General features: G+C 41.7%; 2 protein-coding genes across 2 annotated transcripts in view; both read right to left on the reverse strand.

Moving 5' to 3' along the window:
- Positions 1-27500, reverse strand: part of LOC143019961 (uncharacterized) — a 672791-nt gene that overhangs the window by 439097 nt on the left and 206194 nt on the right. The gene's annotated exons all lie outside the window — the stretch shown is intronic.
- LOC143019784 (serine/threonine-protein kinase chk-1-like) lies at positions 19454-20107 on the reverse strand. The gene has a single exon (XM_076175769.1). The coding sequence runs from the start codon at positions 20105-20107 to the stop codon at positions 19454-19456; it is 654 nt and encodes a 217-aa protein (XP_076031884.1).

Raw genomic sequence — 27500 nt, forward strand, 5'->3', positions numbered from 1 at the left:
AAAAGGAGGAAGAGGAAAAGGAGGAAGAGGAAAAGGAGGAAGAGGAGGAGGAAGAGGAGGAGGAGGAGGAGGAGGAGGAGGAGGAGGAAGAAGAAATTCTGGTTGTCAGTTTGTGAAAAAGGTGGAGAATCGCAATTTACCAATAAGAGAGTCTTCGGCCTGTTTCAGAGGCTATGCGGAGGTGGTATTTTGAAGATGTGCTGTGAAGGAGGCGATTCTCTACGACGTCATTTTACAGGGCCAATATTACCACTGGTCCCTACTTAGGGAAAGTATTCCCTTAATCTGTTGGTTTGAGTGTGTTAGACTTACAGTTCTATCGCTGTGGAGGGTTGTTTTCAACCTCGTTCCTGTGGACGCGGACGCGGGTTCTACTTTAATTGCAGTCTCAGCTTACACGGCAAAGATGTCGGTTTCCGTCGTAGGTAAGTGCCTCCTGGCGTAAAATCATATTTCCACACACACACACACACACACACACACACACACACACGGATAAACATACACACACACACACACACGCGCACACACTTTAGAAAAAGTGAATAGGTTAAGAATCAATGATTACTTGAAAACAAATAAACCAAACATCATATGTCTGATGGAGACTAAGGAAAATAATCATATTCATCTCCAAGTTCATAATGAAAACGCAGCTTTGAGCAATAAACAGAAAACAAAAAAATGGGAAGCGAGGCGTTGATACGAATAAAACTTGATATGAATATGGATAATATGGTATTGGGAGAGCGGAGAGTAAGGCCACGTCAATAAGACAGAAATTACTAACCAAAAGAAAAGATAAAAGAGATTTAGCAGAAGCATGTTCCCGCCTCCTGGAGACAATGGTACAGAACAAAGTTGAATAATAAAGGATGTTAGACATGACCGTTCGCCTACATAGAGGGACTGAAACAAGTGACAATCTTGGTGAGTGATTTTAATTGGAATGAGGTGAATTGGGAGGGTGAGAATTAGGTGGAAGTGAATTCATATGAGGTGTTACGCCGTTAGATAAGGCAATGAATGATGTAATGACCTAATGGGTTAAAGGTATGACAATGTTTAGAAAAGATAACACACAACACATTAAAGTACCCGTATACTATAGGAATAGCTGATCATTTTGGGCTCGAAACTCAACTTACAAAACGATATGTAGAGTTAAGAGATGAGTTATATAGACAAAGCAGATACAATTTCGTGAAAACAAACATTACCAGATTGAAGTAATTCTTTGAAGGAACAGGTTGACGGGAATTCAGGGAAACACGTGGAAAGTGGAAGAAATGGAAATTTTCATAAATTTTTACAGCCTCAAGTACGGAAAAATATATGCCAAGTGTTAATGGGAAAGAAAATTGAAAACGAACCGATTCAAAAGAAGGTGCGAAACAGACAGAAAACTAATAAGAAATGGGACAAATGAAACTAGGGAATAAAAAAAAATGCAACGATGGAAAAATAGACAATAGCAAGAAACTAACACAGGAGAATCCGCAAGGAAGATAGATACATTGAAAAATGTATAATCGGTCAGTGAAAAGGTAGTTTTGTAGATTTGTTAAGTGACCGGAAACACAGGAATGAATTACTATGATGAAAGTACATGGAAAGGTCTATGAAAGCACAATAGCACAAGCTGAAACAACGAGCAAAAGTTATCCGCTCAGTACTTATAGAAATATGCATGATCTATGAAAGAAAAGGAGAGACTAGGAATGTTGTATTAGAAAATATAACGAGAAACTACAGATGTAAAGAAAGCTCAAATCTAACTGCGTTTCTAACTAGGTATAATAAGAATGTAGGGAACATCTCATGGATAAGGCTCATAACTTAACTGTTGAAACACCCATTTCTGATAACCTCTCCCAGTTCCTTCCCCGTCGGCCTATATGTACTCAGAGTGTTTGCCATATGTCTGTACTTGAAAAAGCTGTAACAAGCGAAACGTCGTACCAATAAAGGTTTCGATCTCACACGGTGTTGATTTTCACAACTTAACTGTCCTTTCATCAGAAGACAGGAGAGTGCCTCAGGATTGGAAGTTGACCAATGTGGTACCAATCTATAAGAGAGAAGATTAATGTCTTTGCCAATTTTATTAGCTATGTGGGAGAGGTATGAAACAGATAAATGATATATTTAGAAACGAACATCTTGTCATATAACCAATTCAGATTCAGATATGAAAGGTCATGTGTATCAAATATGTCAATCTTTTTCTCACGCACGGGAAATTTATGTGTTACAAGAGAGAAAAAGTGGGGCGAATATGTCCATCTAGATCTGAAGAAAATCTTGGATAAGACACCTCACAAACGGATATTGTTAGAATTGTAACTTTGTAGAAGACTTTATAGAAAACCTTCAAGGATGGACAAAAGACTTCCTGAGAGAACAGTAGAAAGAAAAAAAACAAAAAAAAAAAAAAAAATTATATTATATATATATATATATATAATATATATATAATATATATACACACACACACACACAGGGTGTTTAAAAATTATATATTTTGAGATGTAAATATCACAGAAACTACATATGCAAGGCAAATGAAATTAAGCAGGCTTAATGTTGAACAACATAATATCTATTCCTCCAAGTTTAAATGAGATGGGAAAATCAAAGGTGTGTGGATTTTAATGGACCATTTCACAAATGTTCAACATGCGCACCGCCTGAGACACGGCATACGTTGAGTCGGTGGTCCAGTTCCTCCCAAACACGCTGGAGCAATTCTTAGGTAAAGGGCCATTTACACGGTCAAACAGTTTGACAAACCCGGTTTGTCAGACATGTGTTTGAAGTGATGTTTGACCGTGTGAATGGAGTATTTGGTCGTCAAACACGTTTGTCGAACGTGTTTGTCAAACACCACTTCAAACACTTGTTTGACAAACCGGGTTTGTCAAACCGTTTGGCCGTCTAAATGCCCCTTAAGAGTCTCCAGTGCGGTAGTGATTCTTTGCTTCAGTTCCTCTAGGTTTCCAGGAAGATTAGGGACATAGACCAGTCCCTTTACATAACCCCAGAGAAAAAATATCACAAGGTGTTAGGTCAGGTGAACGTGGCGGCCATTTCAACAGCGCGCGCACACACACACGCGCGCGCACACACACACACACACACACACACACGAGATTGGTAGAGTCCCAGATTGTCACTACGGCGGTCTGGGTTCGAATCCTGCCCAGGGTTGAAAATAATTTCAGTATCGCTGCGCTTCGAGTCGTTACTCCAACTCTCGTGGGCGGGGAGTTGGGTGTGTGTGTGCGTGTAAGGTCAAAGCATTACCCATAGATCGGTCATACGAGCTCTGAGCTCTCTTCCGGGTGTGATATAGCTGTCGATCTCGAGTCAAACACGTGATACAAAGACCAATGTGAATCACACACACACACACACACACACACACACACACACACACACACACACACACACACACCATTATATTACCACTACCCGCCCTCTCACCTAGCGTTGCTTCAGCACCCGTACGCCTGCGAAAGGCTCCATGCCTAGGGGTCTTCGACTCTGCCTTTTGTGTCTATCTCCAATGACACAAGGTAACGAAAGAATTATTTATGTTTGATGACAGATATGTCCGCGTTATCCAGCAGTTGGAGGAGAAGGAGGGGGAGGGAGAAAAGGGGGAGGGGGAGGAGGAGGTAAGGAGAGGTGGAGTAGAAGGGGGAAAAGGATTAGGATTAGGATTAGGAAGAGGAGGAGGCGGAGGAGGCGGAGGAGGAGGAAGAGGAGGAGGAAGAGGAGGAGGTAGAGGAGGAAGAGGGGGACCATATGGAGGAGGAGGAGGAAGAGGAGGGGGAGAAGGGCCTGATGGTTGGCATCCAAGAATCTTAAAGGAAATGAAAAATGAGATTGTTGTTCCATTAGAAATTATTTTCAAGAAATCCATCATATCCGGAGATGTCCCAAGAGAATGGAAGCTAGCTAATGTTACTCCCATATTTAAAAAAGGTGACAAAAAGAAACCAAATAACTATAGGCCTATAAGTTTGACTTCAATCGTAGGAAAAATAATGGAAACTATCATCAGAGATGCTATCGAACATCATTTAGAAAGTAACCGTTTGATAAATGATAGCCAGCATGGTTTCAGACGGAAACGTTCTTGCGTGACTAACTTACTCGAATTCTACAACACAGTTATCTCGAATTATGACAAAAGAAACAATATAGATTTAGTACATCTAGACTTTGAAAAAGCTTTTGATACCGTACCACACGAAAGACTACTTACTAAATTAGCTTTGCATGGAATAAGTGGTAGCCTATTAGGTTGGACTAGTAATTGGTTGAATGGTCGAAAACAGAGAGTTGTTTTAAATGGAAAAACTTCTGGATGGAAAAGTGTTGCAAGTGGAGTTCCTTAGGGTTCCGTTCTTGGGCCACTTCTATTCATAGTATATATAAATGATATAGACCATGGACTAAAATCTACTGTTTCCAAATTTGCTGATGATACAAAACTGTGCGGAGTGGCAAATGATCACTCAAACCAATTAGATATCCAAGAAGATTTAGATAAATTACAGCAATGGTCTGAAAAGTGGCTAATAAAATTTAACGCAAGTAAATGCAAGGTAATGCACATAGGTAAAAATAACAGTAAGTAGGATTACAAGTTACTTGGAAATTCGTTAATAAAATGGATAGTGAAAAAGATCTTGGCGTAATTATCAGTGAGGGTCTCAAATCACCCACGCAGTATATTTCGGCCTCTGAGAAAGCAATTAAGATTCTAGTACTAATTGCGCGATCTTTTGACTTCAAAAGTTTATCACCCATTAACAAGCATTATAAATCGTTAGTTGATTCACATTTGGAATGTGCTGTTTCCGTATGGTCATCAAATCTCATTAAAGACATTGACAGACTGGACAAAGTACAACGGCGAGCCACAAAAACCGATTCCAAATATCAAAAATAAATCATACGAAAATCGACTAAAACATATGAATCTGTTTTCCCTAAAAAAGCGTAGACTCAGAGGTGACTTGATACAGGTCTTCAAAATTCTAAAGGGAATTGACAACATCAAAAGTGACCAAATTTTTACATTGAATGAAAATCAGACAAGAAACAAATGGTCTCAAACTGTCCGGAAATAGATTCAATTTGGAAGTAGGTAGAAACAACTTTGCCAACCGTGTAGTTAATGAATGGAATAAACTTCCTGCACAGGTAGTGCAATGTAGTTCAGTTCGAAGCTTTAAGAATCATTTAGATAAATACCTAAGTAAGATGCTGTAATGATTTTAATTTATCCTGTATTATGTTTTTTGTTTTGTTATCATTTTCTGTCTGATTTTCATTTATTATTAGTTATATGTCAATTTATTATTATTTACTATTTACCTGTTTGTTTATTATTTAAGTATACCTATGCATTTATTTATGTATTTTATTTGTTATTTACATTATCATAGTTTTTATTTATTATTTTATTATTAATATGATTTTTTTTTCGCATCCGACCTAGATATGGATCAAAAGGTCTCCTGTCGGCATGCTCCGCCTTTGTAATCCTTTGTAAGTTAAGGAAGAGGAGGGTAAGGAAGAGGAGGATAAAGAGGAGAAGGGGGAGGAGGAGCATAAGGAGAAACCTAAGGAAGATAAAGAGGAAGCTAAGGAGGAAGAAAATGTTTTGGAAGAGAGAGAGCAAGAAGAGGAGGATGTGGAGAAGGAAGAGGAGGATAAGGAGGAGGATAAGTAAGAGCATAAGGAGTAGGATAAGGAGCATTAAGAAGATAAGGGTGAAAAAGAGGAGGAAGAGGACGAGGACGAGGAAGAGGAATGGAGGAGGAAGAGTAGGAGGAATAGGGCGAGGAAAATGAGGATTTAGAGAATGAGGACAATCAAGAGGAGGAAGAGAGGAGGAGGAAGAGGAGGAGGAATAGGACGTCCCCATGCGCAGCGAGAATAGGTTAGAGGTGCAAAGACAGCATCATCACTATCACTATCACAGTCACAATCACCATCGCCACGAATATCACTATCACCACCACAATCTTAATCACCATCGCCATTAATATCATCATCAGGATTAGCATCACCATCTCTATCAATATCACCATTGATATCATCATCATCAATTACCATCACCATCAATACCACAATCTCAATCACTATCACCATTGATATAATCACCAGCATCATCAATCACCATCGCTATGAATAGCACTATTACTATCATTATCACCACGACAATCTCAATCACTATCACCATTGATATCATCATTAGCATCACCAATCACCATTACCATGAATATCACTATTACTATCACTATCACCAATGATATCATAATCAGCGTCAATTACCATCACAATCTCAATCACCATCACCACTGATATCATCATCAGCATCACCAATCACCATCACCATTGATATCAGCAGCATCAATTACCATCACCATGAATATCAATATTACTATCACCATTACCACCACAATCTCAATCACTATCATCATTGATATCATCATCAGCATCACCAATCACCATCGCCATGAATATCACCATTGGTATCACCACCACAATATCGATCCCTATCAACATTGATATCATCATAAGCATCATCAATCACCATCTAGCGGCAGAATAGTGAATGATCTATCTCATGGGGAATGAGATTGAGAAAGAGCATACAAATAAAAATATAAATAGATTTATAGATAAGTAGATCAACATATAGGTTGATGAACAAACAAATAAGCTATTTTAATGAATAGTTAGATATATAGATTGATAGATAATTAAATGAATAAATAAAAAATAAGAAGATTGATTAGCAGTTGACTAAATAAATAAAAAGTAGATAATATAGGATCATATAAAAGAAATTAATCAATACATAAACAATCAAATAAATAAATAGATGAATGAATAATTAAAGAAAAATAAAAAATAATAATAAATACATCAATTAATTGATTAAACAATAAATAAACAAATGAACAAGCAAAGGAATAAACAAATAAATAAATACAATAAATTAATTAATTAATAAACATATAAATGCATGAATAAATAGATAAATAAATACATAGAAGAATAAATAAAAAAAGATTCAAACCCACTAAAGCCGAGTCCTGGAAGCGGCGTCGAAGCCGGTTTGGAACATAGCAAAATATATTGACAGTCATTCCAGCCCTGTCAGAAGTTTGGTTAAGAGAAAAACTTGAGCGGAGGTGGGAGGGAGGGAAGGAGGGAGGGAAAAAACGAGGAGTGGGAAGAGGAGGAAGAGGAGGACGAGGACAAGCAGGAGGAGGAAGAGGAGGACGAGAAGTAGTAGGAGGAAGAGGAGGACGATGAGGAAGAGGAGGTCGATGAAGAAGAGGAGGTCGATGAGGAAGAGGAGGACGAGGAGAAGTAGGAGGAGGGAGAAAAGGAAAAGGGAGAGAGAGGGAGGGGGAAGATGAGGAGGAGGAACAGGGGAAAAAAGAGGAGGAGGGACATCAAGAGCAGAGAGAGGAGGAGTAAGAAGAGAAAGAGGAGAAAAAAATTAGGAAGAGGAGGAGTGGTAAGAGAAGGTGGGGAGGGGAGGAGTAAGGTGAAGAGGAGGGGAAGATAGGAGTTAGGTAAGGAGGAGGAGGAGGAGGAGGAGGAATAGTAGGAGGTGGAGGAGGTGAAGGAGGTGGAAGAGGTGGAGGAGGGGGAGAGGGGGGAAGGATAAGAGGCGGAGGAGGCAAAACGGTAACTAAGGAAAGGAAGAAGTAAAAGAGGGTGAGGAAAAGTAGGAGGAGGAGAAAGTGGAGAAAGAGGAGGAGGAGAAAGTGGAGAAAGAGGAGGAGAAAGAGGAGAAAGAGGAGGAGGAGGAGAAAGAGGAGGAAGAGAAAGAGGAGGAGGAGGAGAAAAAGGAGGAGAAAGAGGAGGAGGAGGAGGAGAAAGAGGAGGAGGAGAAAAAGGAGGAGAAAAAGGAGGAGGAGGAGAAAGAGGAGGAGGAGGAGAAAGAGGAGGAGGAGAAAGAGGAGGAGGAGGAGAAAGAGGAGGAGGAGAAAGAGGAGGAGAAAGAGGAGGAGGAGAAAGAGGAGGAGGAGAAAGAGGAGGAGGAGGAGAAAGAGGAGGAGGAGGAGAAAGAGGAGGAGGAGGAGAAAGAGGAGGAGGAGGAGAAAGAGGAGGAGGAGGAGAAAGAGGAGGAGGAGAAAGAGGAGGAGGAGAAAGGAGGAGGAGAAAGGAGGAGGAGGAGAAAGAAGGAGAAGGAGAAGGAGAAAGGAGGAGGAGAAAGGAGGACGAGGAGGAGAAGGAAGAGGAGGCGGAGAAAGAGGAGGAGGAGGAGAAAGAGGAGGAGAAAGAGGAGGAGGAGGAGAAAAAGGAGGAGGAAGAGGAGGATGAGGAGAAAGAGGAGGATGAGGAGAAAGAGGAGGAGGAGGAGAAAGAGGAGGAGGAGGAGGAGAAAGAGGAGGAGGAAGAGAAAGAGGAGGAAGAGAAAGAGGAGGAGGAAGAGAAAGAGGAGGAGGAAGAGAAAGAGGAGGAGGAAGAGAAAGAGGAGGAAGAGAAAGAGGAGGAAGAGAAAGAGGAGGAGGAAGAGAAAGAGGAGGAGGAAGAGAAAGAGGAGGAAGAGAAAGAGGAGGAGGAAGAGAAAGAGGAGGAGGAGGAGGAGGAGGAAGAGGTGGAGAAAGAGGAAGAGGAGGAGGAGAAAGAGGAGGAGGAGAAAGAGGAGGAGGAGAAAGAGGAGGAGGAGGAGTAGAAAGAGGAGGAGGAGGAGGAGGAGAAAGAGGAGGAGGAGAAGAAAGAGAAGGAGGAGTAAAAGAAAGAGGAGGAGGAGGAGAAAGAGAAGGAGGAGGAGGAGAAGAAAGAGGGGGAGAAAGAGAAACAATATGTGGGGGGAGATTAGGAGGAGAAAGAGAGGGAATGGGAACAGGAGCAGGAACAGGAACAGAAGCATAAAGTCGAGGCGGAACTGGAAGGAAGACGAGGAGGAAGAGAGAGAAGGGGAAGAGGAAGAAAATAAAGATAAGGTGGATGATAAGGGGAAAGGAAGAGAAGAAGGAAGAAGAGGAGCAACGGGAAGAGGAAGATGAGGAAGAGGAAGATAGGAGGAAGAAGGGGTGAAATAAGGGAGAAAGGAAGAAATGTAAGAGAACCAGGAGGGAGGAGAGGAGGAGGAGGAGGAGGAGGAAGAGGAGGAGGAGAAGGTGGAGTCGCAGAAGTAAAAGAAGGAGAGGGAGTGAAGCACAGGAGGAGAAAGAGAGGAAGCAGGACGAGGGAGAGGAGGAGGAGGAGGAGGAGGAGAAGGAGAAAGTGGAGGAGCAGGGGTAGGAATATGAAGAGAATGATGGATAGAAGTGGAAGACGACAAGAGGAAAAGGAGGAGGAAGAAGAGGAGGGGAAATAAGAGATAGGAGGAGAGGTAGGAGGAGCACGAAGAAGAGGAGGAAGAAAAGGAGGATGGGGAGGAGGAAGAGGAGAAGGAAGATGAGGATGGAAGGAAAAAGAGGAGGAGGAGGGGGAGGAGGAGGGGGGAGGAGGGGGAGGAGGAGGAGGCGGGGGAGGAGGAGGAGGAGGCAAGGGAGAAGAAACAAAAATAAGAAAAGGAGGAAAGAAAGCAGGAAGAACAAAGTGATGAGGAAGAAAAAGAGGAAGATCAGGAGAAGGAAGAAAAGGAGAAGAATGAAGAACAAGAGGAATAAGAGAAGCACGAGGAGGACGAAAAGGAAGAGGAGGAGAAGGATAATGATGAAGAGGAAACAAGGAGAAGAAACAGGATGATGAGCAGGGGGAGTAGGATCAGAAGCAGATAGGAAGAGAGAAGGAAAGGAAGGAAAGGAAGGATGGAAGGAGGAGGAGAAGAGGAGGAGATGGAGGTGGAAGAGGGGGGGAGAGGAGAAAGGAAAAAAAAGAGAGAAGATGGAAGAGGAGAAGAAAAAGGAGAAGATGGAGGAGGAGGAGGAGGAGGAGGAGGAGGAATAGGAGTTGGAAAAGGAATTGAACAAGGAGAAGGGGATGGACGAGAAGGTGGACGAGGAGAAGGTGGACTATGAGGTAGACGAGGAGAATGTGGACGAGGAGAAGGTGGACGAGAAGAAGGTGGACGAGAAGAAGGTGGAAGAGGAGGAGGTGGACGAGGAGAAGGTGGAAGAGTAGGTGGACGAGGAGAAGGTGGAGGACGAGGAGAAGGTGGACTAGGAGAATGTGGACAAGGAAAAGGTGGACGAGAAGGTGGCCGAGAAGGTGGACGAGGAGGTCAAAGGTGACGACCTCGGTCACAGCTTAGCGTCCTCTGGTGTGATCTTGTACCTCATTCTTTCTTGTGTGGAGTTAGTGTCATCTTCACGAGCGAAAATAGCTACGCTCCTTTTTCTTCTCTAACCAATCACCGCTTCGCTGTGATTGGTCAGAGAGAAAAGGGGATGCGTTCTTGGTCTTGCCGGAGACCCTGGCAGTCATTTGAACGAGTAATACTAACCTCTCGTGAGTTTACACTTGGAAACCTTTGGAAAGTACTGGTAAACCACATTCCATACCAACAAGGAAGCTTTGAGCTTCAGCTAAAGTCATTTTCTCAGACCGCTGGTGTAGCGGGGTAACGTGCTACGTCAAAATTCACTCTATTCGAATTTTTTCTGGTTTATTAATAAAGTTTTTAACACAGTTCTGTACACAATTTATCTCTAGGGCACGTCACACACCGTTTACTCCTGGACCCGTGCACTCCGGTTTTGTCTTCCGGAAATGCTGAGTCTGCTGAATTTTGAGGTGCTCTCAGTCACCTTGTCAAGATTTTTAGTCGGAGTGTTTGGCCCTTTACAAGTTTTTATTTTATCTACAAGGATTTTATTTTATCTACAAGGATTTTATTTTACCTATTCGTTTTATTTTATTGTCATTTCTTTATTATATTTTTTTCCAAGCACGATCACGATAATAAAGTCTGTTCACTCATTATTTGAAAATTCTTGATAATTTACTATGCAACGAAATCTCTCTCTCTCTCTCTCTCTCTCTCTCTCTCTCTCACACACACACACACAGAGGTACAAGCACAGGCACACACGCACACACACACACAGTCATAAGCACAGGCAGAGTCACACACACACACACACACAGGCACACACGCACACACACAGGCACACACGCACACACACAGGCACACACGCACACACACAGGCACACACACACAGGCACACACGCACACACACACAGGCACACACGCACACACACACACACACACACACACACACACACACACACACACACACACGTACACACCGCATACACACACACACACTTTACTCACACAAAATCCTAGTAAGTAAAGTGTTAAATGTAATTTTCGATTAACCGTTTGGCGCCCACGAAGAAAAACTTTAGATTTGTAAGAATTTTATCGTAGTTAGCGCAGGGTGATCTTATTAAGCTCGTAGTAGCGTTTCTTAACATTCTCGCCCTCTCCATCCAGGATTCAGCAGTCCATCACCTCATAAAAGTAAATACAAATGTGCATTGTATGGGTTAATTTGATTTTCTATTAACCCATAGAAATCTTATTCAGCTGAGGGAAACTTCCCAATATTTCTCAATATTTGAAAATAGTAATTAGAATTATTTTTTATTCTATTTCATTTTACTTATTCGTTTTGTTTTATTTCAATTTATTTTTTCATTTTATTTTATTTTATTATTATTATTATATATTTTTTTTCAAGCGCGATCACGATAATAAAGTCTGTTCACTCATTATTTGAAAATTCTTGAAAATTTACTTTGCAACGAAGTCGTGTTGCTCAATTTCTTGAATTGTAGCTCTTCCCGATGGGACCGGGTGGAGAAGACTTTTGATCAAGTCCATAGCCGATTTGCAGATGTGAATCCAAGGTTTGCTGTCGGTGAGTTTGAGGTCCTTTCGGAGCCAAATTTGGTAGTTAGGGTCGTAGGCCTTTGCTACTTCCCAGGGAGCGCTTCCGCTCATCATCTTGACGAGAGTGACGCCACACGACCATACGTCGCTGGGTTCTCCTCTGTATCTTGCTGAGAAGACTTCAGGAGCCATGTAGCCTCTTGTGCCGTAGACTTCGCTCAGGTAAGTCTTCCGGTCTTCCAGCTTGGCTGCGAGTCCGAAGTCGGCAATTTTAAGAACGTTATCGCCGTTGAGGAGTAAGTTTTGGGGTTTGAGGTCCCTGTGCACCACTCCATGTGTGTGCATATATTTGACTCCTGAAATAAGTTGATTGAAGTAGAACACGGACATTTCGTCGTCCAAGCCGGAGAGCCCGATCTTTGTTGACAGGTCACCTCCATCGGCGTATTCCAGGTAGATGTGAATGTGTCTCTCGTCCTTCTCGGAGGTCAGCACGCGAAGAATGTTGCGGTGCTCGAGACTCTCTTGGACTTGGACTTCGATTTCCTCGTTCTTACCGCCTTCGATTTCGATCGACTTTTTGGCGACGAAAACCTCCGAAGTTGCTTTCTTCAGCAAAACTACGGATCCATATGCTCCTTCGCCCAGTTCTCTGACTTCAATCCAGTCTTTGTTGGGCTCTTGGAAGGATTTTATCTTCTTGCATGCGCTTTCTTCCTATTCTTCTGCGCTAGATGAAAGTGACCGTTTCCTGGTGTGGAAGACAGGAACGAAGGAATCCTCGGTGTAACTGTAATCCTTGACGCTGGAGTCTGTAAAGGCCGAACTGCTTCTCGAACTCCCTCCTGAGGTCCACTCTTCCTCCTGTTCCTTGTTCGAGCGGCTGGAGATCATGATTGCGGCGTGTGAAGTCCTCTCGTAGAACAAGAGACCAAGAGTCGGGCGAAAGCGACCTAAGCGAAGTACACACGACTGAACATCTCGGAAGTGATACAATGGCAGTTATTCCAACGCTTTCCAAAATCACTACATACATGTACATAATTATACTTACATTTACATCATACATACATATATATACATATATGAAAACCTTCAGTATATATTAAAAATGCATCCGTTTCTGTTTACCTCTGTTTGCATTTAAGTATATATATGTATGTAAAGACACAGAATAAGATAAACAATACTTCAGTTGCTTTCGACTAAATAAAAAAAAAAACTAACTCGTCAGCAACGGAAGAATTGTTGAAATTATACTGAAGCTTTAATGGTCACTTCCATTACCTTGATGTGAAGGTCGTTTCATAGAAGTCCAAAAGACATTTGAATATACATACATACACGCATAATTACATATGTTCATACATGCATATATACATATAAATAAAGGATACATACATACGTACGTACATCCTAAAGTTCTTTCCGTTTCCCAGCATTGTCTCTGACATGCCTTAACAGCTCCTAAAGCACACAGGGCAAAGGTGACGTTTTCGGCCGCAGGTACTCAGCGCCTCCAGGCGTAGGCTGTTTACCTTCTTGACTTTAGCTAAATTAAGATATCTAAAGAGGCGCAAATTACGTACCAGTCGCTACTTAATCTTTATTCTAGCTGCCGTCCAGCTTTATTATTATTTTATTTACTTATTTATTATTACTTTTTTTATTATTAGTTTATTTACTTATTATAGTATTTAATCTTTATTCTAGCCGCCGTCTTTTTTTTTTTTTTTTTTTTTTTTTACTTGTATATTATTTTATCATTATTTCCGTGGTTTTGGGAAGTATTAATCTAAAAAAAAAAAAAAAAAAAAAAAAAAAAAAAAAAAACGCAAAAAAGGTTTTGTAAGTGTAAATCATTTGGCGTTAGCCAGGGTAAAACATTACCGAGTGCGAACAAAATACGCCGAGGGTCTAACCCACCTCCGTGAGCTCCTCCTGTCCCAAAAAGTTACTTAAACTCATACTCTGACTGGCGCCAGGGTATTTCATTCATCTCCGTAGCGTCCCCTTGGGAACGGGAAGGCTTAAACCAAATATGGCGAAAGTGAGATGCTGGTGTCAGATCGTTGGACCCCGATGAACCTCGATGGGCCCCGCCCTCGTGGTCCCTCGCGCTTCTGGTGGACCCCCCAAGGGGTCGTCGATGTGGGTGGCACGAGACAGGGTCCCTCTCGGTGTGGGATCCCGTCCTGGGGCGGGAGTCCCGTGGGATGCTGGACTGCCAGGTTTGATGAAAGAAAAACATGAAGCTTGGGAAAGGGCGGGATATTCTTGATTTGGAGTCTGGGTCGGGATTCTTCACCCGTGGGCGTCGGGGTGGGGGGTGGGTGGGCTGAGGGGTAGACCTATGGGTGGAACCCTCGTGGTTGGACACCCAACTCAACCCTCACCCAGTGGTTACACTCTTCTTCATCCCCCACCCCCACACAATCCCTAAACCATCTCGGTGTAATTGTAAACAAAGAATTTTTTCATAAGCGTCTTCAGTTCTGTTAGTGTTAATGTTGGTGTCATTATGACGTCATCCCACCGTCTGCCGTCAGCATTACCGTCTGCAATATCGTCAGTTTCTCCGTGCCCTTAGCGCTGTCACGTTGACGTTACTGTCATCCGTCGGTGTCAGGTCACTTCACACTGAACGGAATCTCGTCAGCTGTTGTGAATTTGAATAACTAGAAAATGACTTCGCTTATATCATTCTAGATTTCCCTAAGAACACTTCAACAATGTCTTAAATACTTCTATAGATTTAATGTATTATAATTCGTCAGTTTCTCAGTATTCTGCGGAAAGTTTATTTGAAGATTCGAAAAACGAAATATTGCAATCGAAGTCATTTCAGCTCATACGAACTCACAGTAGTTGACGGGACTTAGCCCAGTGTGATGCGGGTTTTGAACACTTCGACCTGGGGTCTTGTTGCTGTCATAATCGTCGTCAGGGTGATCTCACAAGAACATCAAAACCCGGATAAGTTCTTGTAAAAGAGGCACTGGGTTTCTCGTTCCCGTGACTCTGCCATCAGCGAGTTCGTAACCCGGTTCGTAACCCGAGGTTTGCACGTAGCGCCTCAGGAATCAGAGTCTTGGTTTCGAGAAGGCAGATTTCCTTCCTTGGGTTTTGCTCTGGCATATATCTTTCGGGTGCAGATGATATACAACGCAAACCTTGTCGAAGATTTTTTTTTTATTCATTTTTTTTTTTTTTTTGCCAGTGAATACCTCCTTCGCTAGCGGTCCGAGATAATGGCTTTGGCTGACGCTCAAAGCTTCCTGGTTGTTGTTATGGAAAGTGGTTTACCAGTGCTTCTGTCCAAAGGTTTCCAAGTGTAAACTCACGAGAGGTATTACTCGTTCAAATGACTGCCAGGGTCTCCGGCAAGAACAAGAACGCATCCCCTTTTCTCCCTGACCAATCGCAGCGAAGCGGTGATTGGTTAGAGAAGAAAATGGGGCGTGGCTAGTTTCGCCCGTGAAGATGATACTAACTCCACACAAGAAAGAATGAGGTACAAGATCACACCAGAGGACGCTAAGCTGTGACCAAGGTCGTCACCTTTGACCTCCACGTCCACCTTCTCGTCCACCTTCTCCTAGTCCACCTTCTCCTAGTCCACCTTCTCCTCGTCCAACTTCTCCTCGTTCACCTTCTCCTCGTCCAACTTCTCCTCTTCCACCTTCTTCTCTTCCACCTCATCGTCCACCTTCTCGTCCATCCCCTTCTCCTTGTCCACTTCCTTCTCCAACTCCTCCTCCTCCTCCTCCATCTCCTTTTTCTTCTCGTCTTCCATTTTCTCTTTTTTTTTCTTCTCCTTTCTCCTCTCCCCCCTCTTCCACCTCCATCTCCTCCTCTTCTCCTCCTCATCCCATCCTTCCTTTCCTTCCTTTTCCCTTCTCTTCTTCCTATCTACTTCTGAGCCTACGCCCCCTGCTCATCTTCCTGTTTCTTCTCCTTGTTTTCTCTTCATCATCATCCTTTTCCTCCTCTTCTTTTTCGTCCTCCTCCTTCTCGTGCTTCTCTTATTCCTCTTGTTCTTCTTTCTTCTCCTTTTCTTCTTCCTCTTTTTCTTCCTCTTCATTATGTTCTTCCTGCTTTAGTTCCTCCTTTTCATATTCTTGTTTCTTCTCCCTCGCCGCCTCCTTCTCTCCTCCTTTACCTCCTCCCAATCCTTCCTCCTCCCCATCCTCCTCCCCATCCTACTCTTCTTCCTCCTCTTATTCCTCCTCTTCTTCCTGCTCCTCCTACCTCTCATCCTATCTCTTATTTCCCCTTCTCTTCTCCCTCCTCCTCTTCCTCTTGTCGTCTTCCACTTCTACCATCATGGGTAAAGGGATCAGGAGGAGGAGGAGGAAAAAAAAGGGCGGAAGGAGAAAGAGGAGGAGGAGGAGGAAGAGGGCGGAAAGAGAAAGGGAGGAGGAGGAGGAGGAGAAAGAGGAAGAGAGCGGAAGGAGAAAGGGAGGAGTAGAAAGAGGATGGTGAAGGAGGAATAGGGGAAGAGGGAAGATGGAGAGATGGATTGAAAGGAGGTGAATGAGGAAGAGGGAGGAAAAGGGAAAAGGAGAGGAGGATTGCTGTGAGAGGAGGAGTAGGAGGGAGAAGAGGGAAAGAGGAGAGGGAGGAAGAGGAGGGAGAAGAGGAGGGAAGATGAATAGGAAGAAATGTAGGAGGAGGAAGAAGACGAAGGAAAGAGTAAAGGGAGGAGGAGGAGGAAGAGAAGGAGGAGGAGAGGAAAGTAAGAATGAGTGGGAAGAGAAGTAGGATTAGCGGGATGAGGGAAAGAGGAGAGGAAGGAGGAGAGGAAAGAGAGGGAGGAGGAGGAAGAGAAGGAGGAGGCTGACGAGTAGAAGAAAGAGGAGAGAGGAGAAAAGGAAAGTAAAGATGAGTGGGAAGAGAAATAGGAGGAAGGGGATGAGGGAAAGAGGAGAGGGGGAGGAGGAGGGGGAAAGGGAGGAGGGGGAAGAGAGTGCGGAGGAAGGGGAAGAGAGGAGGAGGAGGAGGAAGAGAGGGAAGAGGAGGAGGAGGAGGAAGAGAGAAGGAGGAGGAGGAGAGAAGGAGGAGGAGGAGAGGAAGGAGATGGAGGAGGAGGAGGAGGAGGAGGAGAAGAGAGGAGGAGGAGAAGGAGGAGGAGGAAGAGTAGGAAGGAGGAGGAGGAGCACATGTGGTCGTTTGTTAACGCTCAACGGGGTCGTGTCAACCGACATGATGTGTGTGAGAGGGGGTACCACTCTTTCCATTTTCTATAAAGACGATTCTCGAAAATTCGAAAAACAAAATATTACCAACATTTGGAATAAGACTCCAAAATCTAGAAAATAATAGATTCTAAAAGCCCTTTCAGATATTCTTGATTATTTTTTTAAAATGCGCCCTTGCTACTAATATTGGAGATTGATTAATCTAGATTCTAGATAGTAGGAAATTGATCCAATAAACAGGTAATTTCAGGAAGCTAATATGGGCGGACCCTAATTTGAAAATGGTTCGCCATATGTCGAGGACCCCATTTTCCCTTCTAGTGTATAGAATTGTCTGTCCTTTGATAGGAAAAATCTGCAAAGAGTGTCACAAAGTTCCATCAAAAAGTGCGTCACAAAGTTGCACAAAAAAGTGCGTCACAAACTTGCGTCACAAAGTACGTCATAAAGTCGCATCACAAAGCTGAATCACAAAGTTGCGTCACCAAGTTGAATCACAAAGTTGCGTCATAAAGTTGCGTCACAAAGTACGCCATAAAGTTGCGTCACAAAGTACGTCATAAAGTCGCGTCACAAAATTGAATCACAAAGTTGCGTCACAAAGTTGAATCACAAAAATTCCGTCAAAGCTGCGTCACAAAGTACGTCACAAAATACATTACAAAATACGTCATAAAGTTGCGTCAGAAAGAGGCGTTACAAAGATGCGTCACAAAGTGCTTCACAAAATTGTCACAAAGTTGCGTCAAAACGTTGCGTCACAAAGTTACATCACAAAGTTACATCACAAAGTCGCGTCACAAAATGCGTCACGAAATGCGTCATAAATTTGCGTCACAAAGTTGCGTCGCAGGTGCGTCACAAAGTCCACTTGGCGAAGGTAAAGCGTTTTTATGCTGTAATTTGTTTCCGTTCAACTATAAAAGTACCACCACTGGTGATCCCGTGAAAGGTGTATTTGTCAATACACTGGTGCAGGACGAAAGTCCCACACCTAATTCAAACAAGAAAATGGAAAAAAAAAGTGTTGCTAATCAACAAGATAAGTTAATGAATATCAAGACAAATGAGCAATACAGAAACAGAACACAGATGTATATACAAATAAGTGGAGGGGGAGAAATTAGTAAACGAATGAATAAAATTAATATATAAAGGAATAGAATAACAAAAAATAAATGTAAGAGTTTGATGAAATTAGATCAATGTATAGGTAAACAAGTCAATAAATAGATGATCAAGTATTACGATGATTCTTCGATGAAGGTGCAATAGGAAAACATAACAGATGGTGGTACTGTTGTGGTTCCCTGGAGCCGCAGCCGTGTCCCAGGATCGAATCAGTGGCACTGCAGCACACGTGGGTAATGTCCGGGCCGTAAAAGTGCCACTGACGGGACTTTGGGTAAGTTATCTTATAGTAACAGTACGACGATGACGGTCGGTGCTGGAGACGAGGCAAGCAAGCACAAGCGCGCGCGTGCGCACACTCACACACACACACTCACTCTCTCTCTCTCTCTCTCTCTCTCTCTCTCTCTCTCTCTCTCTCTCTCACACACACACACACACACACACACACACACACACACACACGCACAGGTACAAGCACAGGCACACACGCACACACACACAGAGGCATAAGCACAGGCACACATGCACACAAGCACACACACACAGGGACAAGCACAGGCACACATGCAAAAACACACAGGCACACGCGCACACACACAGACACACACGCACACACACACAGGCACACACGCACACACACACAGGCACACACGCACACACACACAGGCACACACACACGCACACACTGGCACACACACACACTGGCACACACACACAAACACACACACACACATACACACACACACACACACACACACACGCATACACACACACACACACACACACACACAAACACACACACACACACACACACAAGCGCATACACACACACACACACTTTACTCACACAAAATCCTAGTAAGTAAAGTGTTAAATGTAATTTTCGATTAACCGTTTGGCGCCCACGAAGAAAAAACTTTAGATCTGTAAGAATTTTATTGTGGTTACCGCAGGGTGATCTTATTAAGCTCGTAGTAGCGTTTCTTAACATTCTCGCCCTCTCCATTCAGGACTCAGTAGTCCATCACCTCATAAAAGTGGATACAAATGTGCATTGTATGGGTTAATTTGATTTTCCATTAACCCATAGAAATCTTATTCAGCTGAGGGAAACTTCCCAATATTTCTCAATATTTGAAAATATTAATTAGAATTATTTTTTATTCTATTTTATTTTATCTATTCGTTTTATTTTATTTTATCTTATTATTATTATTATATTTTTTTTCAAGCGCGATCACGAAAATATAGTCTGTTCACTCATTATTTGAAAATTCTTGAAAATTTACTTTGCAACGAAGTCGTGTTGCTCAATTTCTTCAATTGTAGCTCTTCCCGATGGAACTGGGTGGAGAAGACTTTTGATCAAGTCCATAGCCGATTTGCAGATGTGAATCCAAGGTTTGCTGTCGGTGAGTTTGAGGTCCTTTCGGAGCCAAATTTGGTAGTTAGGGTCGTAGGCCTTTGCTACTTCCCAGGGAGCGCTTCCGCTCATCATCTTGACGAGAGTGACGCCACACGACCATACGTCGCTGGGTTCTCCTCTGTATCTTGCCGAGAAGACTTCAGGAGCCATGTAGCCTCTTGTGCCGTTGACTTCGCTCAGGTAAGTCTTCCGGTCTTCCAGCTTGGCTGCGAGTCCGAAGTCGGCAATTTTAAGAACGTTATCGCCGTTGAGGAGTAAGTTTTGGGGTTTGAGGTCCCTGTGCACCACTCCATGTGTGTGCATATACTTGACTCCTGAAATAAGTTGATTGAAGTAGAACACGGACATTTCGTCGTCCAAGCCGGAGGGCCCGATCTTTGTTGACAGGTCACCTCCATCGGCGTATTCCAGGTAGATGTGAATGTGAGTCTCGTCCTTCTCGGAGCTCAGCACGCGAAGAATGTTGCGGTGCTCGAGACTCTCTTGGACTTGGACTTCGATTTGCTGGTTCATACCGCCTTCGATTTCGATGGACTTTTTGGCGACGAAAACCTCCGAAGTTGCTTTCTTCAGCAAAACTACGGATCCATATGCTCCTTCGCCCAGTTCTCTGACTTCAATCCAGTCTTTGTTGGGCTCTTCGAAGGATTTTATCTTCTTGCATGCGCTTTCTTCCTATTCTTCTGCGCTAGATGAAAGTGAACGTTTCCTGGTGTGCAAGACAGGAACGAAGGAATCCTCGGTGGAACTGTAATCCTCGACGCTGGACTCTGCAAAGGCCGAACTGCTTCTCGAACTCCCTCCTGAGGTCCACTCCTCTTCCTCTTGTTCCTTGTTCAAGCGGCTGGAGATCATGATTGCGGCGTGTGAAGTCCTCTCGTAGAACAAGAGACCAAGAGTCGTGCGAAAGCGACCTAAGCGAAGTACACACGACTGAACATCTCGGAAGCGATACAGTGGCAGTTATTCCAACGCTTTCCAAAATCACTATATCCATGTACATAATTATACTTACATTTATATCATACATACATACGTACATATATACATATATAAAAACCTTCAGTATATATCCGTTTCTGTTGACCTCTGTTTGCATGTATGTATACATGTGTGTGTAAAGACTAATAATAAGATAAACAATACTTCAGTTGCTTTCGACTAAATAAAAAAAAATCGTCAGCAACGGAAGTATTGTTGAAATTATACTGAAGCTTTAATGGTCACCTGTAATACCTTGATGTGAAGGTCGTTTCATAGAAGTCCAAAAGACGTCTGAATATGCATACATACTGTACATGCATAATTACATATGTACATACATGCATATATACATAAATATAGGATCACATACATACATACGTACATCCTACAATTCTTTCCGTTTCCCAGCATTGTCTCTGACATACCTTAACAGCTCCTAAAGCAAACAGGGCAAAGGTGACGGGTTTTGCCGAAGCTACTCAGCGCCTCCTGGCGTAGGCTCTTTACCTTCTTGACTTTAGCCAAATTAAAATATCTAAAGAGGTGCACATTACGTACCAGTCGCTACTTAATTTTTTATTTAGCTGCTGTCCTGCAGGAGGAAGAGGAGGAGGAGGAGCACATGTGGTCGTTTGTTAACGCTCAACGGGGTCGTGTCAACCGAATGATGTGTGAGAGGGGGTACCCCTCTTTCCATTTTCTATAAAGACGATTCTCGAAAATTCGAAAAACAAAATATTTCCAACATTTGGAATAAGGACTCCAAAATCTAGAAAATAATAGATTCTAAAAGCCCTTTCAGATATTCTTGATTATTTTTTTAAATGCGCCCTTGCTTACTAATATTGGAGATTGATTAATCTAGATTCTCGATAGTAGGAAATTGATCCAATAGTTTGAAAATGGTCGCCATCTGTCGAGGACCCCATTTTCCCTTCTAGTGCATAGAATTGTCTGTCCTTTGATAGAAAAAATCTGCAAAGAGTATCACAAAGTTGCATCAAAAAGTGCGTCACAAAGTTGCGTCACCAAGTTGAATCACAAAAATTATGTCAAGTTGCGTCACAAAGTACGTCACAAAATACGTCATAAAGATGCGTCACAAAATGGTCACAATGTTGCGTCACAAAGTGCTTCACAAAATGGTCGAAATGTTGCGTCAAAAAGTTGCATCACAAAGTTGCGTCACAAAGTGCGTCATAAACTTGCTTCACAAAGTCCACTTGGCGATGGTAAAGCGTTTTTATACTGTAATTTGTTTCCGTTCAACTATAAAAGTACGGCCACTGGTGATCCCGTGAAAGATGCATTTGTCAATACACTGGTGCCGGACGAAAGTCCCCCTGCTAATTCAAACAAGAAAATAGAAAAAAAGTGTTGCTAAACAACAAGATAAGTTAATGAATAACAAGACAAATGAGCAATACAGAAACAGTAGACAAATTAATATACAAATAAGTGGAGGGAGGAGAAATTAGTAAGTGAATGAATAGAATTGATATATAAAGGAATAGAAAAACAAAAAATTAATGTAAGACTTTGATGAAATTAGATCAATGTATAGGTAAACAAGTCAATAAAAAGATGATCGAGTATTACGATAATTCTTCGATGAAGGTGCAATCGGAAAACATAACAGGTGGTGGTACTGTTGTGATTCCCTGGAGCCGCAGCCGTTGTCCCAGGATCGAAACCGTTGGCACTGTAGCACACGTGGGTAATGTCCGTGTCGTAAAGATGCCACTGGACGTAACTTTGGGTAAGTTTTCTTATAGTAACAGTACGACGATGACGGTCGGTGCTGGAGACGAGGCAATCAAGCACAAGTGTACACACACACACACACACACACACACACACACACACACACACACACACACACACACACACACACACACACACACACACACACACACACACACACAGTACAAGCACAGGCACACACGCACACACACACACACAGTCATAAGCACAGGCAGAGTCACACACGCACACACACACAGGCACAAGCACAGGCACACATGCAAACACACACACGCACACAGGGACACACGCACACAGGGACACACGCACACAGGGACACACGCACACAGGGACACACGCACACAGGGACACACGCACACAGGGACACACGCACACAGGGACACACGCACACAGGGACACACGCACACACTGGCACACACACACACTGGCACACACACACAAACACACACACACACATACACACACACACACACACACACACGCATACACACACACACACACACACTTTACTCATACAAAATCCTAGTAAGTAAAGTGTTAAATATAATTTTCGATTAACCGTTTGGCGCCTACGAAGAAAAACTTTAGATCTGTAAGAATTTTATCGTGGTTAGCGCAGGGTGATCTTATTAAGCTCGTTGTAGCGTTTCTTAACATTCTCACCCTCTCCATCCAGGATTCAGCAGTCCATCATCTCATAAAAGTAAATACAAATGTGCATTGTATGGGTTAATTTGATTTTCCATTAACCCATAGAAATCTTATTCAGCTGAGGGAAACTTCCCAATATTTCTCAATATTTGAAAATAGTAATTAGACTTATTTTTTATTCTATTTTATTTTATCTATTCGTTTTATTTTATTTTATTGTCATTTTTTTATTATCATTATATATTTTTTTCAAGCACGATCACGATAATAAAGTCTGTTCACTCATTATTTGAAAATTCTCGAAAATTTACTTTGCAACGAAATCTCTCTCTCTCTCTCTCACACACACACACACACACACACACACACACACACACACACATACGCACACACAGGTACACAGGTGCCTGTGTGCGTGTGTGCCTGTGTGTGTGTGCCTGTGTGTGTGTGTGCATGTGTGCCTCTGCTTGTGCCTGTGTGTGTGTGCGTGTGTGCCTCTGCCTGTGTGTGTGTGTGTGTGTGTGTGAGAGAGAGAGAGAGCGCGAGAGAGAGAGAGAGAGAGATAGCGAGAGAGAGATATAGAGAGAGAGAGAGAGAGAGAGAGAGAGAGAGAGAGAGAGAGAGAGAGAGAGTGAGAGTGAGAGTGAGAGTGAGAGTGAGAGTGAGAGTGAGAGTGAGAGTGAGAGTGAGAGTGAGAGTGAGAGTGAGTGTGAGTGTGAGTGTGAGTGTGAGTGTGAGAGTGAGAGTGAGTGTGAGAGTGAGTGTGTGTGAGTGTGTGTGTGTGTGTGTGTGTGTGTGTGTGTGTGTGTGTGTGTGTGTGTGTGTGTGTACACTTGTGCTTGATTGCCTCGTCTCCAGCACCGACCGTCATCGTCGTACTGTTACTATAAGAAAACTTACCCAAAGTTCCTTCAGTGGCACTTTTACGGCCCGGACATTACCCACGTGTGCTACAGTACCACTGATTCGATTCTGGAACACGGCTGCGGTTCCAGGGAACCACAACAGTAGCACCACCTGTTATGTTTTGCTATTGCACCTTCATCGAAGAATTATAGTAATACTTGATCATCTATTTATTTACTTGTTTACCTATACATTTATCTAATTTCATCAAACTCTTACATACATTTTTTGTTTGTGTATTTCTTTATATATTAATTCTATTCATTCACTTTCTAATTTCTCTTCCCTCTACTTATTTATATATTCATTTGTCTACTCCCTCTGTATTGCTCATTTGTCTTGTTATTCATTAACTTATCTAGTTGTTTAGCAACACTTTTTTCCATTTTCTTGTTTGAATTAAGTGTGGGACTTTCGTCCGGCAACAGTGTTTTAGAAAAAGTGAAACAGGATGCATATGATAGTTTGTGGGTTGAGTTAACCCAAACAAATGGACAAAAAATTAATATAGGTGTAATATATAGGCCAAAGACATTATCATTAATAGACGACCAACTGTTATTTCAAGAACTGACCACATTCTGCAACCGGGATTTATTGATAATGGGTGATTTCAAATTTACTGACATTGATTGGATGACCCTTGAACATGGCCATATAGGTAGTCGCTTGATTGATTTTCTTGGTGACAATTACTTAATTCAGCATGTAAAAGAGCCCACAAGATATGGAAACTTACTCGATCTTTTGATCACTAGCCGCGAAAGCATGGTAACTGATGTAGAAGTCGGTGAATCTGTTGCAAATAGCGATCACAACTTAGTTAGATTCAAACTCCTAAACAATTTTAGAATAGATACTTGTGTTTCTAAAATACCCGATTTCAGTAAAGCTCAGTTCATAGGACTACGTCAGGAGCTTCAGCTTACAGATTGGGAGGCAAAATTAAACGAAAAACCTGTAGATCAGATGTGGGAAATATTTCAAAATACGCTCACTATGATGATTCAAACTTACTTTCCTTTTAAAGAAAGACGTACCCCAAATCACCCTCGCCCAAAGAGGCTCGACAAAGAAACAGAAAAAAATATTGCTAAAAAGAGACAGGCTTATAAGAAATATAAGTGCTCGGGTGCATCTAATGACTATGAAAATTATGTATCAATACAGAGAGATTTAAAAAAGACAATAAGGAAAAGAAAACGACAGTACGAAATGAACATCGCTGATAAATCCAAAGAGAATCCCAAAGAATTTTATAGTTACATTAGAGATAAAAAGGTTGCTAGAAATCACATTGGTACAGTATTATCTGCTGACGGTCAACTTGAATATTCAAATGAAGGAATGTGTAATATCTTAAACAATTATTTTAGCTCGGTATTCGTAAACGAAACACCTCAAAGTGAATTCCAAACTGAAACCTGTGAAAAGTCTGGGGTAAACTTACTCACTACGGTAAATATAACAAAAGAAAAAATTAAAAGGTGTATAGACAAACTCAAAGTTAATAAAACACCAGGGCCTGACGGTTGGCATCCAAGAATCTTAAAGGAAATGAAAAATGAGATTGTTGTTCCATTAGAAATTATTTTCAAGATATCCATCATATCCGGAGATGTCCCAAGAGAATGGAAGCTAGCTAACGTTACTCCCATATTCAAAAAAGGTGACAAAAAGAAACCAAATAACTATAGGCCTATAAGTTTGACATCAATCGTAGGAAAAATAATGGAAACTATCATCAGAGATGCTATCGAACATCATTTAGAAAGTAAATGTTTGATAAATGATAGCCAGCATGGTCTCAGACGGAAACGTTCTTGCGTAACTAATTATTCGAATTCTACAACAGAGTTATCTTTAATTATGAGAAAAGAAACAATATAGATTTAATATGTCTAGACTTTGCAAAAGCTTTTGATACCGTCCCACACGAAAGACTACTTACTAAATTAGCTTTGCATGGAATAAGTGGTAGCCTATTAGGTTGGACTAGTAATTGGTTGAAGGGTCGAAAACAGAGAGTTGTTTTTAAATGGAAAAAACTTCTGGATGGAAAAGTGTTGCAAGTGGAGTTCCTTAGGGTTCCGTTCTTGGGCCACTTCTATTCATAGTATATATAAATGATATAGACCATGGACTAAAATCTACTGTTTCCAAATTTGCTGATGATACAAAACTGTGCGGAGTGGCAAATGATCACTCAAACCAATTAGATATTCAAGAAGATTTAGATCAATTACAGCAATGGTCTGAAAAGTGGCTAATGAAATTTAACACAAGTAAATGCAAGGTAATGCACATAGGTAAAAATAACAGTAAGTACAATTACAAGTTATTTAGAAATTCGTTAACAAAAGTGGATAGTGAAAAAGATCTCGGCGTAATTATCAGTAACGACCTCAAATCATCCAAGCAGTGTATTTCAGCCTCTGAGAAAGCAAATAAGATTCTAGGACTGATTGCGCGATCTTTTGATTTCAAAAGTCCATCACTCATTAACAAGCTATATAAATCGTTAGTTCGTCCACATTTGGAATATGCTGTTTCTGTATGGTCACCGAATCTCATTAAAGACATTGACAGACTGGAAAAAGTACAACGGCGAGCCACAAAACTGATTCCAAATATAAAAAATAAATCATACGAAAATCGAATAAAACACATGAATCTGTTTTCCCTAAAAAAGCGTAGACTCAGAGGTGACTTGATACAGGTCTTTAAGATTTTAAAGGGAATTGACAACATCAAAAGTGACTAAATTTTCACATTGAATGAGAATCAGACAAGAAACAATGGTCTCAAACTGTCCGGAAATAGATTCAATTTGGAAGTAGGTAGAAACAACTTTGCCAACCGTGTAGTTAATGAATGGAATAAAACTTCCTGCATAGGTAGTGCAATGTAGTTCAGTTCGAAGCTTTAAGAATCAGTTAGATGAATACCTAAGCAAGATGCTGTAATGATTATAATTTATTTTATATTATTTGTTTTTGTTTTGTTATCATTTGTCTGTCTGATTTTCATTTATTATTAGTTACATGCCAATTTATTATTTACCTGTTTGTTTATTATTTAACTATACCTATGCATTTATTTATGTATTTTATTTGTTATTTACATTATTATAGTTTTTATTTATTGTTTTATTATTAATATGATTTTTTTTTTCGCATCCGACCTAGATATGGATCAAAAGGTCTCCTGTCGGCGTGCTCCGCCTTTGTAATCCTTTGTAAAAATTGCATTGACAAATGCATCTTTCACGGGATCACCAGTGGCCGTACTTTTATAGTTGAACGGAAACAAATTACAGTATAAAAACGCTTTACCATCGCCAAGTGGACTTTGTGACGCACCTGTGACGCAACTTTGTGACGCAAGTTTATGACGCACTTTGTGACGCAACTTTGTGATGCAACTTTTTGACGCAACATTGTGACCAATTTGTGAAGCACTTTGTGACGCATCTTTATGACGTATTTTGTGACGTACTTTGTGACGCAACTTTGTGACGTACTTTGTGACGCAACTTTGTGACGTATTTTGTGACGTACTTTGTGACGCAACTTTATGACGTAATTTGTGACGCAACTTT

The sequence above is a fragment of the Oratosquilla oratoria genome, chromosome 38 (genome assembly GCF_046742065.1).
Source record: "Oratosquilla oratoria isolate Oo_2021 chromosome 38, ASM4674206v1, whole genome shotgun sequence".
In the NCBI taxonomy this organism is placed as follows: Eukaryota; Metazoa; Arthropoda; class Malacostraca; order Stomatopoda; family Squillidae; genus Oratosquilla; species Oratosquilla oratoria.

What these genes read in the sequence shown, in the direction of transcription:
- LOC143019784 (XM_076175769.1), bottom strand. Translation starts at nt 20,107, where the DNA reads ATGAACCAGCAAATCGAAGTCCAAGTCCAAGAGAGTCTCGAGCACCGC.